General features: G+C 44.4%; 1 protein-coding gene across 4 annotated transcripts in view; it reads left to right on the top strand.

Moving 5' to 3' along the window:
- Positions 1-13,630, top strand: part of LOC130383162 (ribosomal protein S6 kinase alpha-1) — a 44,926-nt gene extending 31,296 nt beyond the window's left edge. For all 4 annotated transcript variants that reach the window (XM_056591228.1, XM_056591230.1, XM_056591231.1 and 1 more), the window contains 20 exons: positions 427-543; positions 859-940; positions 1,436-1,516; positions 1,619-1,698; positions 1,833-1,939; positions 2,986-3,023; positions 3,551-3,690; positions 4,073-4,143; positions 4,274-4,362; positions 4,470-4,534; positions 4,835-4,937; positions 5,594-5,724; positions 6,435-6,560; positions 7,141-7,230; positions 7,522-7,680; positions 8,229-8,390; positions 9,018-9,094; positions 9,369-9,486; positions 10,692-10,829; positions 11,624-13,630. In XM_056591228.1, the coding sequence (XP_056447203.1) occupies positions 427-543; positions 859-940; positions 1,436-1,516; positions 1,619-1,698; positions 1,833-1,939; positions 2,986-3,023; positions 3,551-3,690; positions 4,073-4,143; positions 4,274-4,362; positions 4,470-4,534; positions 4,835-4,937; positions 5,594-5,724; positions 6,435-6,560; positions 7,141-7,230; positions 7,522-7,680; positions 8,229-8,390; positions 9,018-9,094; positions 9,369-9,486; positions 10,692-10,829; positions 11,624-11,746 (2,097 nt within the window). In that variant the 3' untranslated portion in view covers positions 11,747-13,630. The remainder of the gene's footprint in view (positions 1-426; positions 544-858; positions 941-1,435; positions 1,517-1,618; positions 1,699-1,832; positions 1,940-2,985; positions 3,024-3,550; positions 3,691-4,072; positions 4,144-4,273; positions 4,363-4,469; positions 4,535-4,834; positions 4,938-5,593; positions 5,725-6,434; positions 6,561-7,140; positions 7,231-7,521; positions 7,681-8,228; positions 8,391-9,017; positions 9,095-9,368; positions 9,487-10,691; positions 10,830-11,623) is intronic.
- Positions 13,631-14,172: the final 542 nt, after the last annotated feature.

The following is a 14,172-nucleotide window of genomic DNA, read 5'->3' as shown; positions in this document are numbered from 1 at the left end:
ATTTGTTACTGTTGTGACTCTCCCCATACTATGTATACTAAAATAGTTGCCCGCAGAAAGTTTAAAAGGATTACGAGGGTGGTCAAGATGTATTCATAGGAAGGATTCTGCTTACCTCAAGAAATCTTGCCACCCACCCTCAGTTTACAAACCTTTTTTTCCATGTTCCTCTTTAAGCGGTATTATGACACAGCCTTTCTGTCGTACTCTGACGTGTGTGGGCCAAACTATTGCGAGATGCTGTGTTGGAAAGTCCCACCCAATGTCTGTCACTTGCACTAATCAAGCTCCGAATTAACCCCTGTGTCCTCTAACAGCAAAAACGCACAAAACATCCTCAATATGCTCGCAGACTAAATTTAGCCGTCTCCTCATTAGTTGTTGGATAGAAAAACCCATTACTCTCTCCCCCTCCCTCTCTCCTAGGAGGAAACGGAGATCAAGGAGATCAACATCACCCATGTGGTCAAGGAAGGCTCGGAAAAGGCAGATGCCTCCCAGTTTGAGCTGCTCAAAGTCCTCGGACAAGGATCCTTTGGCAAGGTAGCCTTCCACTCACTCACACATGCATGAGTACACTGGCGTGCTGACACTCACTCACTCATGCTTGCATAAATACACACACACTCACTCAGGCATGCATAAACCATGCACGCTTTCAGTCATGAATAGTATGTCGATTTTTTTCCCTTTCTCCCTCTCCCATTAAATACTACTACAAAAGCTCCCCTCTCACACAAGTACGCATGTACACACACACGCGTGTAAATACAAACGCGCGTATACACACACACACACACACACACGTACCTTGCCCCAATGAGGTCGGCACTAAGGCGTCACTTTGTACCTCCTCAGGTCTTCCTGGTGCGGAAGGTGACCCCCCCAGACGACAACCAGCTGTACGCCATGAAGGTTCTTAAGAAGGCCACGCTCAAAGGTACGCAAACGCCCTCCACCCCACATCCAGTTTCACAAGGTCTAGCGCTTTGCTTTCACCGAGAGGGGATCGGTGAGGACAGATGGGAGCCCCACCCTCAGTGGTGAAGGGGGGTTCACACGCACAACGCAGGTGCTTTGGTCTTAACCCTTGGGTGGCAGTATCACGCTCTTTGTTTTCACTATTGCAACCCAATCTCAGTGTTTCGTCGTAGCACACGAGCAGATGGTTTGTCGGCAGATTAAGTTTCACAAAATGTGACTCCCCGTCCGTGCTCTACCCGACGTGTATAACATGAATGCCAGGATCGAACACACACACACACAAACGGCCGGCGCTGGCCGTTTCGGTGCCCTAGGCGTCTCGACATTAAATTGCGCCCTGTGGACAGGGCTTCCGAGCGGGCCTAGGCGATCGCCTAGGTCGCCTATGCCGAGCGCTGGCCCTGCACACGCACACGCACACTCTTACATGGTGTATTCTCCTCTCCCACAGTCAGGGATCGTGTGAGGACAAAGATGGAGAGGAACATCCTCGCGGACGTGAACCACCCGTTTGTAGTCAAGCTCCACTATGGTAAACGACCTTCCCCATTGGTTAACGATAAACACGTTAAACATGATGATATACCTATGCCTACTACCGCTGCTGGGTGTCAATGTTGTGCGTATGTGACAGCGTTTCAGACGGAGGGGAAGTTGTACCTCATCCTGGACTTCCTCAGAGGAGGGGATCTCTTCACTCGGTTGTCAAAGGAGGTGCGACGTTTCCGTGGTTACACGCTGCCGCATCTCAAGGCCGTCGTTGTAAACAAACAAACACACAGGCTGACTCTGCTTCTTTCGCTGCTTGTCTCGGTCTGTCCCTCGCCCATCCCTCTCTCCTCCCCCAGGTGATGTTCACAGAGGAGGACGTGAAGTTCTACCTGGCAGAGCTGGCCCTGGGTCTAGACCACCTGCACGGCCTGGGCATCATCTACAGAGACCTCAAGCCGGAAAAGTAAGAGCGTGCGTGTGTGAAAACGCCAACGCACACACGGAAAACACATTCTAGGCGAACACAAACACACACACACACACACATACACATCCATACACACGCACTCTTGCACACTCACACACTAACACACTTGCACACATTGACACACACACTTGTACACTTGCACGCTTGCATACTTTCACACATTGACACACACACACATACACTTGCAACAATTGACACACCAATGTGTAAAAAAATGACAAACTCTGACTCATCGTATTTAGGTCCTTACGTGTCTTGATATGTTCTGTACGATCATTTATTGACTAATTTACTGAAAATCCTTTGGCTTGTAAAATGGTGAACTTCCATATTACTGTGACGCAAATAAAGCCTATACACACATTTTTCGGAGAAATGTCTGTTGTGCAGCCTATATACGAGTGCAGCCTATATACAAAGACTATATTCTGCCTCTGTGATCAAAATGTGTCGCTGACGATTTTGCTGCACAGCGATTTCACTCTCTGGGGATTATTCCCGGTGTTCTATACACATACCTTCTTTCAAAAAGTTTGTGAAGCAGTCAATATTCGCTTAATGGTAATCCCCCACTGGCACAAACAAGTTGAACAAGTTACTTACTATAATAACAGCCAACTTATTCGATAATATACCCCAATTCCAAGAATAGTGCATTTATTCGCACTCTTCTGAATAGTGCTAGTGCTGAGGTGTAATTTCGTTGAAACTTTGCACAATATACCAACCAACTTTTTAGTTTTATGATCAAAGGCAGTGCTTCATTGGAACATTAAGTGGGTCATGTTTCCAAATGTAGCGCAGCACAGTCAACATCTGCAATTTTCAGCAACACTTGGGTGCCTTCGGATATGTTCTGATGTACTTTTAATTGGGCATTGGTTACGGCAGGCTTAACCTCAGTGTGGCCTTTCTACAGGTTTCTTATTTTCAAGCACGGGTTGTTTGAAAGTGCGGCTTATGTTTGATGCGGTCTTGTTCACGGTATGTGTTTTTAATGATATGATTCTTACCACTTTCAGCATTCTACTGGATGAAGAGGGACACATTAAACTCACAGGTGACTCATTCTCTCACTCTCGTGTGTGTGTGTGTGTGTGTGTGTGTGTGTGTTATCTTCTGCTACCATTTGTACCATGTTGACCTTCATTGTGGAGGGAATAAAGTGGTTTTATCTTGTGTGCTTCAGATATCTGCATGCGGGTGCTTGTTTGTGTTAATTATTACAGCCTTACTCTATCATTCCTTCATAATCACTGCCATTTGTCTACCGCCAACGTAGGAGCCTGAATCAAAGGTGACCTAAAACACATAGAATCTACTGCGACGGTGCCTCAACATCAGTTATCATGACTACAGTTAAATAGTGCTGTGAATATACAGTGGTGTGGAAAAAACGAAATGCTAATAATGTACAGGCCAATGGTTCTATCTATACATGGTGTGTTTATTGTGTGTTCCAGATTTTGGCCTTTTTAAAAGTGGTGTTCAAATAACGAAATGCTGATAATGTATGGACCAATGGTATACTAGTCTGCAATAGACACGTCCATCTATAAGCGGTGTGTTTGTGTGTGTGTGTTCCAGATTTCGGCCTGTGTAAAGAGGCCATTGACCATGAGAAGGCCTACTCCTTCTGCGGCACGGTGGAGTACATGGCCCCCGAGGTGGTCAACAGACAGGGACACATCCAGAGTGCTGACTGGTGGTCCTTCGGAGTCCTCATGGTGATGAGCGTTCATACGAGTAGTCTTAGGCCCAATTCCATTTCTACCCCTTACCCCTTCAAAACAAGGGGGAGGGGTAAGGGGAAGGGGTAAGGGGTAGAAATGGGTTTGGGCCCATTTCTACCCCTTACGCCTTCCCCTTACCCCTTCCCCTTATCCCTTCCCCTTACCCCTTTAAAACAAGGGGGAGGGGTAAGGGTAAGGGGTAGAAATGGGATTGGGCCTAAGTGTTAATAGTATTAGCCGGTAGAAGTTCCTGTACTATTCATTTGATGTACACAGTACAATGATACAAAAAGTAGCATTTTGCATCTTTAGTAGCACTAAACCAGGGTTTATTGGCTTACTTTGGATTTTTTGTTTTTGTCTCTTCCTCCTCCAGTTCGAGATGTTGACGGGAGCGCTGCCGTTTCAGGGCAAGGACCGCAAAGAAACCATGAACCTGATTCTGAAGTAGGAATCCTCTGGAACACATTGGTGTTTGGTAGCAGTATTGTTAACATGAACCAGTTTCCATGTTACTGGTTGTACATCTCGTCCTACTACAGAGTATGTTCTTACTGTGCTGTGTCTCCCCCTGCAGGGCGCGCCTGGGAATGCCTCAGTTCCTGAGCACAGAAGCCCAGTCACTCCTCAGGGCTCTGTTCAAGAGGAACCCAGCCAACCGACTAGGTCTGTATCAACAGCTCAACACGTGGTCTGATTTCCCAGTCTCGGACACAAGCATGTTGCGTTGTTGTTTATTTCTATTTCTAATTTCACGTTATTGTGGTCTCCAGGATCTGGGGCCGATGGTGCAGAAGAGATCAAGAGGCATACATTCTTCTCCACCATAGACTGGAATGTGAGTGTCTGATGGAGGAATGAGAACATTCCGCTGACTCAGCCTAAAATAGTCTATAAAAGTCTGTACAAGGGTATCCAAATACTGTATGTCCAATAGTCTTATTGGGTATCAATGTGTGCGTGTTTGTCTTATTTTCTTTCCCATTTGAAATTATATTGTTGTCCTGAAGCCATTCCAAATAAGATCCTGAGCAGGATTGAACATACAAACTTGAACTCCAGAGATGAATGGCCTCAGAGTTTAAAGTTAATTCAAACTGCTCTCTTGGCAAGATCCGTGTCACTACCTGTGTTTCAGAAACTCTTCCGGAGAGAGATAAACCCCCCGTTCAAACCTGCCGTGGCTCGCCCCGACGACACCTTCTACTTTGACACCGAGTTCACCTCACGCACCCCCAAAGGTCAGACATGTGACAAGCAAACCATCGTGTCAATCCATGACTCGACGTATGTTAGGATACTAGGGATGCACCGATCCGATACATCGCTGTCAGGCTGATAGTAAATATAAGCTATCTGTTTAAGGACTGTAGCCTATGCATAGCTACAATACTCATCTTTTTTTTAATGTCTATTTCAAAGCTGTTCATTTATATATTTTAAGTTAATTATCCATTCAAAACCTACTTTACAACGTGGGGCAGATCTATAGGATGACTACTGCTACATACACATATACATAATGTCATGTATGATTAAGATAAGATAAGATAGTCCTTTATTAATCCCCCTTGGAAGAAATTCACTGGTGACCAGCTGTACAGTGGGAAAAGAAGTGCGAAAAACAGTATATATACAATCAATTTACTAATTAAAAATAAAATTATAGTACAAAACTATTTGAATAAGATAAAATAAACATACTATATACATGTAACTGTCCGTTTGTAGGTGACCTGTGTGTTAAGTAAATAAATAAATATGATGAAAAAAAAAATAAAAAAATAACAAGGTTAACAATAGTCAATCCTTAGGTGTGGGGTTTAGTCCTTAAGTCCATTAAGGTCAGTGGACTGTTATGGTTGTTGACGGCGCTGTCGTTCACTCGTCGTGACAGACTCCCCAGGTGTGCCCCCCAGCGCTGGAGCCCACCAGCTCTTCAGGGGCTTCAGCTTCGTAGCCGCCGCCATGCTGGAGGAGGAGGGGTCTGAGGAGGCCAGCCAGCCCAAACCCCACCCGGTGGTCCAGGTCAGCGGTCACAACCAACACCCAATAGGGAGAGAGCCTCTCTGCTGTGTGAACGATAAGGAGCTACCTGTACATGGTGGAGTTGGATTCATGGTCAAAACAACATGGTTCAAATGTTACAAAAATAAAAGATGATAGCGTCTCAATTTAATAAAAAAAGAAGAAAAAAAAAGCAACTAAATAACTAATGATGATTTTTTCGATAGTGTTTCCCCACAGGAGTTGTTGAGACTATGTTGGCACCCTCTAGGGGGCTCCGGGGGCGTGCTCCTCCGGAAGGAAATGTTGTACTTTTTGAAGTAAATCTGCAGCATTTTTAGAGCTAATTAAAGAAGCTAAGATCTAAGAGCTAAGATCGGAGGGAAAGCTTTCTAATGCAAACCACTCTACACGTGGTATATGTATCTGCTATGACATTCAATGTGTTTTTGATTTATTGAAAAGTTAACTTGAGTACTCAGTTCTTCATAGATCTAACCTCTTAATGTTGCACCAGATGATGCATTTATTTTTTCTAAACATCTTCTTCTGCGGGAGCATGCACCTGGAGCCCCCCCCCCCCCCCCCCCCCCCCCCTTACCCGCCAGAGTATCCGAGGCCCACGCACCACCGTAGTCTCACAACATCCTGTGGGGGGAAGCACCACTGTACCTTTTCCTCTCTCTCTCTTCTCTGTCTCATACGTGTATGCATCTCCTCCCGGCCTGCAGCAGCTGCACGGGAAGAACCTGTTGTTCAGCGACGGCTACGTGTTGAAGGAGGACATCGGCATGGGCTCCTTCTCTGTGTGCAAGCGCTGCATCCACAAGGCCACCAACACAGAGTACGCTGTCAAGGTGACTGTCGCACGCACACGACGTTAATAACCCTGATGTCTGTGAGACATCAGCCTATATCGCCGTACGTGTTCACATCAATAGCCAGATCTTTTTCCATCAATAGCACTGAGACGCCACTGATTCCAACAGTCAAAACCATATCACTGTGACTTAAAGGCACAGAACTAGAGGAAAGAATAACCTTTTTCTAGTTACAACTAAAGATTATGTCTTACCTTTGTTGTTTTGGTCGTCAAAGTTGTGTTTGATTCGATGAAACGACCATTAACAGGTTTTGTAGTGTGCAGGTACCATTTTTCAACAAAACATTGTTTACAAATCAATGTATAGTAGCCAAGAGAGGTTTTCAGGTAAATGGGATTCAATCAGAACTGAATTGCCATCTAGTGGCCATAATGTGAAATTGCGCAATTGTTTTCTACCTGACCTTTCAATAGAGGGTTCATTTTCCAATTTTATCTCTTGAGATAGTGTACAACATATGAAAAATATCTGTTGGTAGTCCCATTGTGTACGGCCCCAAAAACTCCTGAACTCCTTGCCTGTAGTTTCTGATTGGTTGTTCTGTGATTGAAAGATGATTGACAAGACCAACACAGACGCCTCTGAGGAGATTGAGATTCTGCTCCGGTACGGCCAGCATCCCAACATCATCACTCTGAAGGATGTGAGTACATGCATACATACACACACTCTCTGTCTCTCTCACTCACACTCTCTCACTCACTTATTCTCTCTCTCACTCTCTCTCTCTCTCTCTCTCTCAATCCCTCGCACTCTATCACTCTCTTTCTCACTCACTCACTCACTCACTCACTCACTCACTCACTCACTCACTCACTCACTCACTCACTCACTCACTCACTCACTCACTCACTCACTCACTCACTCACTCACTATGGGGATATCGCTCCATGGTAGCTCTGCCTGTGTTCATGTAGCCATGTGTGGGTTCCAGGTGTACGACACCGGGAAGCAGGTGTACCTGGTGACAGAGCTGATGCGTGGGGGCGAGCTGTTGGACCGGATCCTCAAGCAGAAGTCCTTCTCCGAGAGGGAGGCCAGCGCAGTGCTGCACACCATCACCAAGACCGTGGAGTACCTCCACGCACAGGGGGTGAGCAGGATGCCTGGGAGTAGTCCTGGGGGAGTTGTAGTCCTGGGGCAGGTGTAGCTCTACGGGAGGTGGAGTTCTGGTCAGTTGGAATTATTTGGGAGTTGTAGTTTTTTGGCATGATAGGCTTTTATTTATTTTTATTTATTTTTTTTACACTTTTTTTTAATCTTCTATGCTTTTTTTAATTTAACAACTCTCAGGTGTTCACGTTTTGGAGTGGTTGATTTTAGTATTTTTGATTCACTCATCCTCTCATTCACTTTCAATAACAGTACTATTAAGTTGAATACAAAAATTCCGCTTTGCTCTATTAAAGTTGATACGTACTGCATTCATATATGGCCTGCATTGTTAGATAATATCTCAGAATTAGGATGAAGAAGGATAAAAAAAATGTGAATAAAACCCATGAAGCTTGCTTTGCAACCACACTAATAAGACTCATGTTAAAAATAGTACCGTATGTCTTGCAACCACACTTACTATATTTCTCTAATTGTTTCTCTCTCTTCCCACACTTGTCTCTCTTTCTCTGTGTCTCTTTCCAGGTGGTGCACAGAGACCTAAAGCCCAGTAACATTCTGTACGTTGACGAGTCGGGAAACCCAGAGTCCATCAGGATCTGTGACTTTGGCTTCGCTAAGCAGCTACGCGCTAACAACGGCTTGCTGATGACACCGTGCTACACCGCTAACTTTGTAGCGCCGGAGGTGAGCAGCCATTGGCTGGTCTTGCCATAAGGATCCTCTTGTTCAGTTTGAATCGTTATTATTTAGGAAGCAGGTCATCAGGGTGTAACATTATTTATGTGCACAGCAATTTCCTTGCAAACACAGGAAGAACAACCATAGACCAGCACAGTAATACAGCTTGATTAATATTAACATGTAAATATTTAAGCTATAATCATGTTTGATGACGGTAAAGTTTGCCATACTATTAAAGGCTAGCCTGGCTATTGCCAGACCAAGCACCATCGTAGATTGCACGTTGGTCTGGGGAAGCTGCTGTCATTTTCTTCAGCACAAGAGGCGTGATCAATGGGCCTAGTTCAAATGACTCTGTACGCAATTGGCTGCTTGCCGTCGCTTCCCTGTCGTCATTGTGTTAAACCAGCCAATAGCGCTCCAGGGGGTAAAGCCAGCATGGTGATTGGCTCATGCAAAAAACACATCGAAACTAGAAAGAAATGTATTGCTCTTCTCCAGACCCTTCTGCAGGGCGAACTCGAATCGCCGGTAGAACGGGCGGGGCTACCCAGTCTTAACTAAAGGCTGTCTTGGTGTTTCAGATTATCTGGAAAACTATAATGAGTGTATTTCCTCCCTGTTCTGCAGGTGTTGAAGCGACAGGGCTACGATGAAGGCTGCGACATCTGGAGTCTAGGGATCTTACTGTACACTATGCTCGCTGGGTGAGTCCCCCAGGCAGACGCACACACACACACACACACACTCAAGCACCGGCATTCTTCCTTTTAATCTCATTCTTCGGTTAATCAGCCAGCCTTGTCCTTCTTTTTTTTTTTTTTTTTCATTCAGTCTCCTAAACCCACCACACATTCGCAATCTTTCGCTGACGCAGGAGTTCTCATTCATAACAGACCCACAAACTCTACGTAACACAGCACTGAGTGTTTTCACAACTCATTCACACGGCGTCTTCCTCTCTGCTGCTCCCACCCATAGTTTCACTCCATTCGCCAATGGCCCAGAGGACACGCCCGATGAGATCCTGAGCAGGATAGGAAGCGGCCACTTCAGTCTGAGCGGAGGGAACTGGGACGACGTGTCCAGCGCGGCCAAGGTAGGCTACTCGCAACCCTCCTCCGTGAGTCACACAGATAATCGACGTATCAAACCTGCCGCAACCTTTTCTACTGCAGCTATTTACGACATTAAATATATCTCCGTTCAGGGCTCCCCGGGAGCTCCCCGGGTACAGGGCGTAACGTATAGGCTGGGTTCTGTCCGTGGTCCTTTGCTGCTTGTCCTCCCCTCTTATCTTCTAGGGGTGGGAAAAAATTATCGATTCTTCAATGTATCGCGATTCTCTCTAGAACGATTCCGTCTCGATGCAGATAAATTAATAATCAGAATTTTAAGTAAAAAAAAAAGTTTATTTTCTTTTCATCTGTTCGCCTTTCTGTTTTTTATTCTGTTCGCTAGAGAGGGATAATTTTAGTGATTTTAAAATTATTTAATTTATCTTCAGTGTGTATTGGCCAATCTGATTTGTCCTGACACGATTGCGATTCAGCCTATGCATAGCATGCACGCAAACTCACAGCCGACACAAGGACGACAAACAAGTTCTTATTCTTAGAATTGACTAAGAGCAGTTTTTCTTTAATGACATAGAAAATAAAGATTAGAAAGAAAAGAAAACGGAACCCTATTTTTTTTACATACTTCCATATTGTTTTGTAATGCAAGCTGCATTGATTATTGCATTATTCATAGAAAGTCATATTTGTGACCAAAGCTTTTTCTCTAATAAAATATTAGATAAGTTAATTCATCTGTTTATGTCTTTAATGATCATCACAAAAGTAGGAAGTGATTAGCAAACTTTGAGTAGCAAACTGAAAGATGTATATATATATATTTGAAAATCACGTATGGTGATGTACATACATTTTTTTGTTGCATCGATAATCGTTTTAGAGTCGAATCGTGAGGTGCCAAGAGATTCCCACCCCTATTACCTCCCCTACCATACCTTCCTGTCTATCTCACATCCATGAGTCAATCCATTGGGGGGATTGTTCTCTTTAAATTGTTTTATTCTGGTAAATCCCCCCCCCCCCCATATCACTGAGAATAATGGTGTTTGAAAATTGGTCCAATGATGTCGGGCTCGGATTGAGCCAATGCACAGGTTTCCTTCAGAAAAAAATCCCAACAGCTCGTTGTGATTTTCACATTTTATAGCTCAGTTCTACTTCAGTTTTTACGTGGAAACGGTTTTGCTTCCTATTCCTTTATCTATTCTATCATTTATTTTTGTAGGACCTGGTGTCCAAGATGCTGCACGTGGACCCCCACCAGAGGCTCACCGCCAAGCAGGTGCTGAAGCACCCGTGGATCCTCCAGAGGGACAGCCTGCCCAACAGCCAGCTCCCGCACCAGGACCTCAAGCTGGTCAAGGTACCGTCTCTCCGTTAGGGATCGACCGATACCGATTTTTTAGGGCCGATACGATACCGATATTTTTTTAACAGCCTTAGCCGATACTCCGATACGCCGATACCGATATTTAGAGCCGATATTTAGAGCCGATACTGCTTTTGCTCCCTCAATCATAAAAAATTACACTGATAACAAATGTTACAAGTCTCAATTTAAAAAAAGGAACATTTATTGAACTTCAATATAAAAAACAATATTTAACAAATAGTAAAAACAGGTGAGGTAAAACAAGTAAGAAAAATTAGATGAGCAATATTTAACAAATATTAAAAACAGGTGAGGTAGAACAAGTAAAAAAATAAAAAAATAAATAAAAAAAAAAGCGAAAAGATATCGGCGAAAATCAGCCGCGTATCGGCCGATACCGATACACGTAAAAAACGCGAATATCGGCCGATAGTATCGGCCGACCGATATATCGGTCGATCCCTACTCTCCGTAGACCCTCTCTAGACGGTCGCCATGGTCATATGTGTCACTGATGGAACGATCACGTGGTGTCTCATGTACACAAGATAATTTGACCCACATTTTTTTGGGGTACTTGGATAAGTCTATTTATTCTCAAGATGTTGTGGAGTGTGTGGATGATGGCTGGTTTAAGCAGCCTCGCCTTTGCCCGAGTCAGACTGCTTACATTCGGGGGCTGGTGTGAGCCTGCTTAATCCATCCGTCATCCACACACAAACTCTTTATATGTATGCGTCAATCCCGATCACAAAACGTTGCTTGACGACTCTTTCTCCCTACAGGGTGCGATGGCCGCCACCTATTCGGCCCTCAAGAACTCCCAGCCCACGCCGGAGTTGAAGCCCATCGAGAGCTCCTTCCTGGCCCAGCGACGCGTTAAGAAGCTGCCCTCCACCTCACTGTAGAGACTCTCAAGCATTCATTGGCTGAACCGGTGACCAAACCAAATCCCCAAGCTCCGCCTCCGCCTCCCCCTCCACTACCCAAGCTCCTCCCCCTCACTGGCTTTAACCAAACAAGTCAGCGTCTTTCGAGCACTCCACCGTCGTCTAACCAGCCAAGAAACAGTGACACTGTGGTTCTGTGCAACGCCCCCCTACTTGTCTCTTGTGCCCTCCTTGCTGTTAACTTTCAATGGGCAAAAGTGTGTGTGTGTGTGTGTGTGAACGTGTGTGAACGTGCGTGCTTGACTGTCTTCGTGACCCCCGCCGCAGTACAGCAGCACAGATTCGTCGTCCTCCTCTTCTTATTACTATTATTGTTTTCACTATTGACACTGGAAGTGTTTTCCCCCCCCGCTCTTGGCCTCGCTCTTCTTGATTGTTGGTCCAGCCTGTTGCACGCCTGGCCTGTCGTCCCGCTCCCGGCTCTCTCTCTCTCTCTCTCTCTCTCTCTTCTGATCACGACAAGCTTTATATACACAACATGCCAGTGGATGCGCTTCACAAGTGAACCCACATCCACTTGTGACGACGGCGCGGAAACCAACGCCGTACTGTCCAACTGCCCCAAAAATAAAAGAATCAGTGGTTATTGTAGAAAAATAACAATTCTACCATGAATGTCTTTTTAGGTTTTTGGGACGGCTGGAATATGGTGTTTAGGGAACAACAACAGTGGAATGTAAATGTTTCGGCCCACGTTAATCAACGCTAAGTACTTTGTTTGACACCGAATGTGTGCGTGTGTGAGCTCACGAGTGTGTCCGTTGCACGACTTGGAGGTGTGTGTGTGTGTGTGCGTCGTCTTGTGGGTCCGCTGCAGGGTTGTGTGCATGGTCCCGTGCAGTGATGTAATGTGGCTTCCTCTCCCTCCAAAATCCTTTGATCTGATTGGTCTACCTGCTGCAAAAATCTGTTTTTTGAGATTACGTGTCTTGTTATATATTTTTTTATAATTATTACTTAAGGATACAAAAAAAGGAATCTAGGGCGGTTTCTGTGAAAGAAACTTGTCTTTGGACATTGTGGCATGTTAATCTGTTTTCTTGTTCCGTGGAGTTATTTTTGACACTTTTGTCCGTGTTGCTTGGGTTATCCGTATAGACTGCCGTTTTCCTGTGTTTTGCCGCTTTTGTAGTTTATTTTTTTGTTTTTCTTCTTGGTCAAAAAGAAAGTTGTGAATTAAATGGTGAAAGATGTTCAGCACATTGCAGGAAGGTGAACACCAAGCTCTGTATATGTCGAAAAACTGACTGTTCTATACTGTTCTCCACCACCCCCCCATCTCCCTCCTGGGTCACTTGACAGTTGCATTTTGTTCCTCAATCCACTATTCACCATGGAAACACTTCTTCAATGGCTTCCACTCTATTGGCAAATCTACTGATCTCATGATCTGTGATTCTTTTCATTCTGTTTTCTTTTAGGTTACCGGTTATTATATTGCTGGTATTTAACCATTATATGAAACATTTGAGGAAAAAATTATTGTTTCATGAAATGCTTGATGTGTCTCATTAGTAGCTTCATGGGATGGGTTCTTGCTGAAAGTTCTGTGCCTAGACCCGCAGGTGAAGCAGAATGTCTTTACATGAGAAACACATTATGGCCGCTGGCCCAGGATAACCCATCTGCTCGATGAAAGAGCAGTCCTACATGATTTACTAGTTGCCTCTGTCCACCAAGCATCGGAATTATGTCATTCTCGACGGTCGCAAATCGTTCCCCAATTTTATGGCAGTAAGTGCATATCAATGATAAAGAAAATATTGCATCGTAAAGATTTTTATATCTTAAAAATATTGAAATAAAAATACTGTTGCTATGACAAAATGTTTTGTTTATTTTCCACTGCCAATTACTATTGAACAATTACTTTATTAGGCAGACCCTTTTTTTTTTTTTTGGGACGTAGGCCTAATCTGTCTTGAAATTTACAGTTTAGTCACGTTTTCTTTTTAAAGTGTCAAAAATAGGCCTAATTCTAATGTAATAATGTTGGACTTTAACCTTGAGATTGTCTCAAATGATACAGTAAAAACACTTGATTGTGGGTAAGTGTATGGTCAGTCCTGATCAGAGCCTGGCTGATATATCGGTTGGCCCTTGTAATTGACCGATATTGGCCTATACCAGAATATTCGTAATCTGTGTACATTTCTGCCGATAATCAACTATGAATATTTTTGATTTATAATTGTCATTAGGCCTACCTCTTTAAAAATCCAATATACTTAAATACACCCCCCCCCCCCCCCCCCCCCCCCCATATGTAAAAAGAAAAAAAAAACTGCGCATCTTCCCTGACTGCAGCACCTCATTCCTTCTGCTCGCACTGCAGCGTCATGTTTCACCACCAATCTTCATGACAAGGCTCCACGCTGACGTTA

This window comes from Gadus chalcogrammus, chromosome 5 (genome assembly GCF_026213295.1).
Source record: "Gadus chalcogrammus isolate NIFS_2021 chromosome 5, NIFS_Gcha_1.0, whole genome shotgun sequence".
In the NCBI taxonomy this organism is placed as follows: domain Eukaryota; kingdom Metazoa; phylum Chordata; class Actinopteri; order Gadiformes; family Gadidae; genus Gadus; species Gadus chalcogrammus.
The sequence above is the reverse complement of the archived record's forward strand: the minus strand, read 5'-3'. Positions and strand labels throughout refer to the sequence as shown.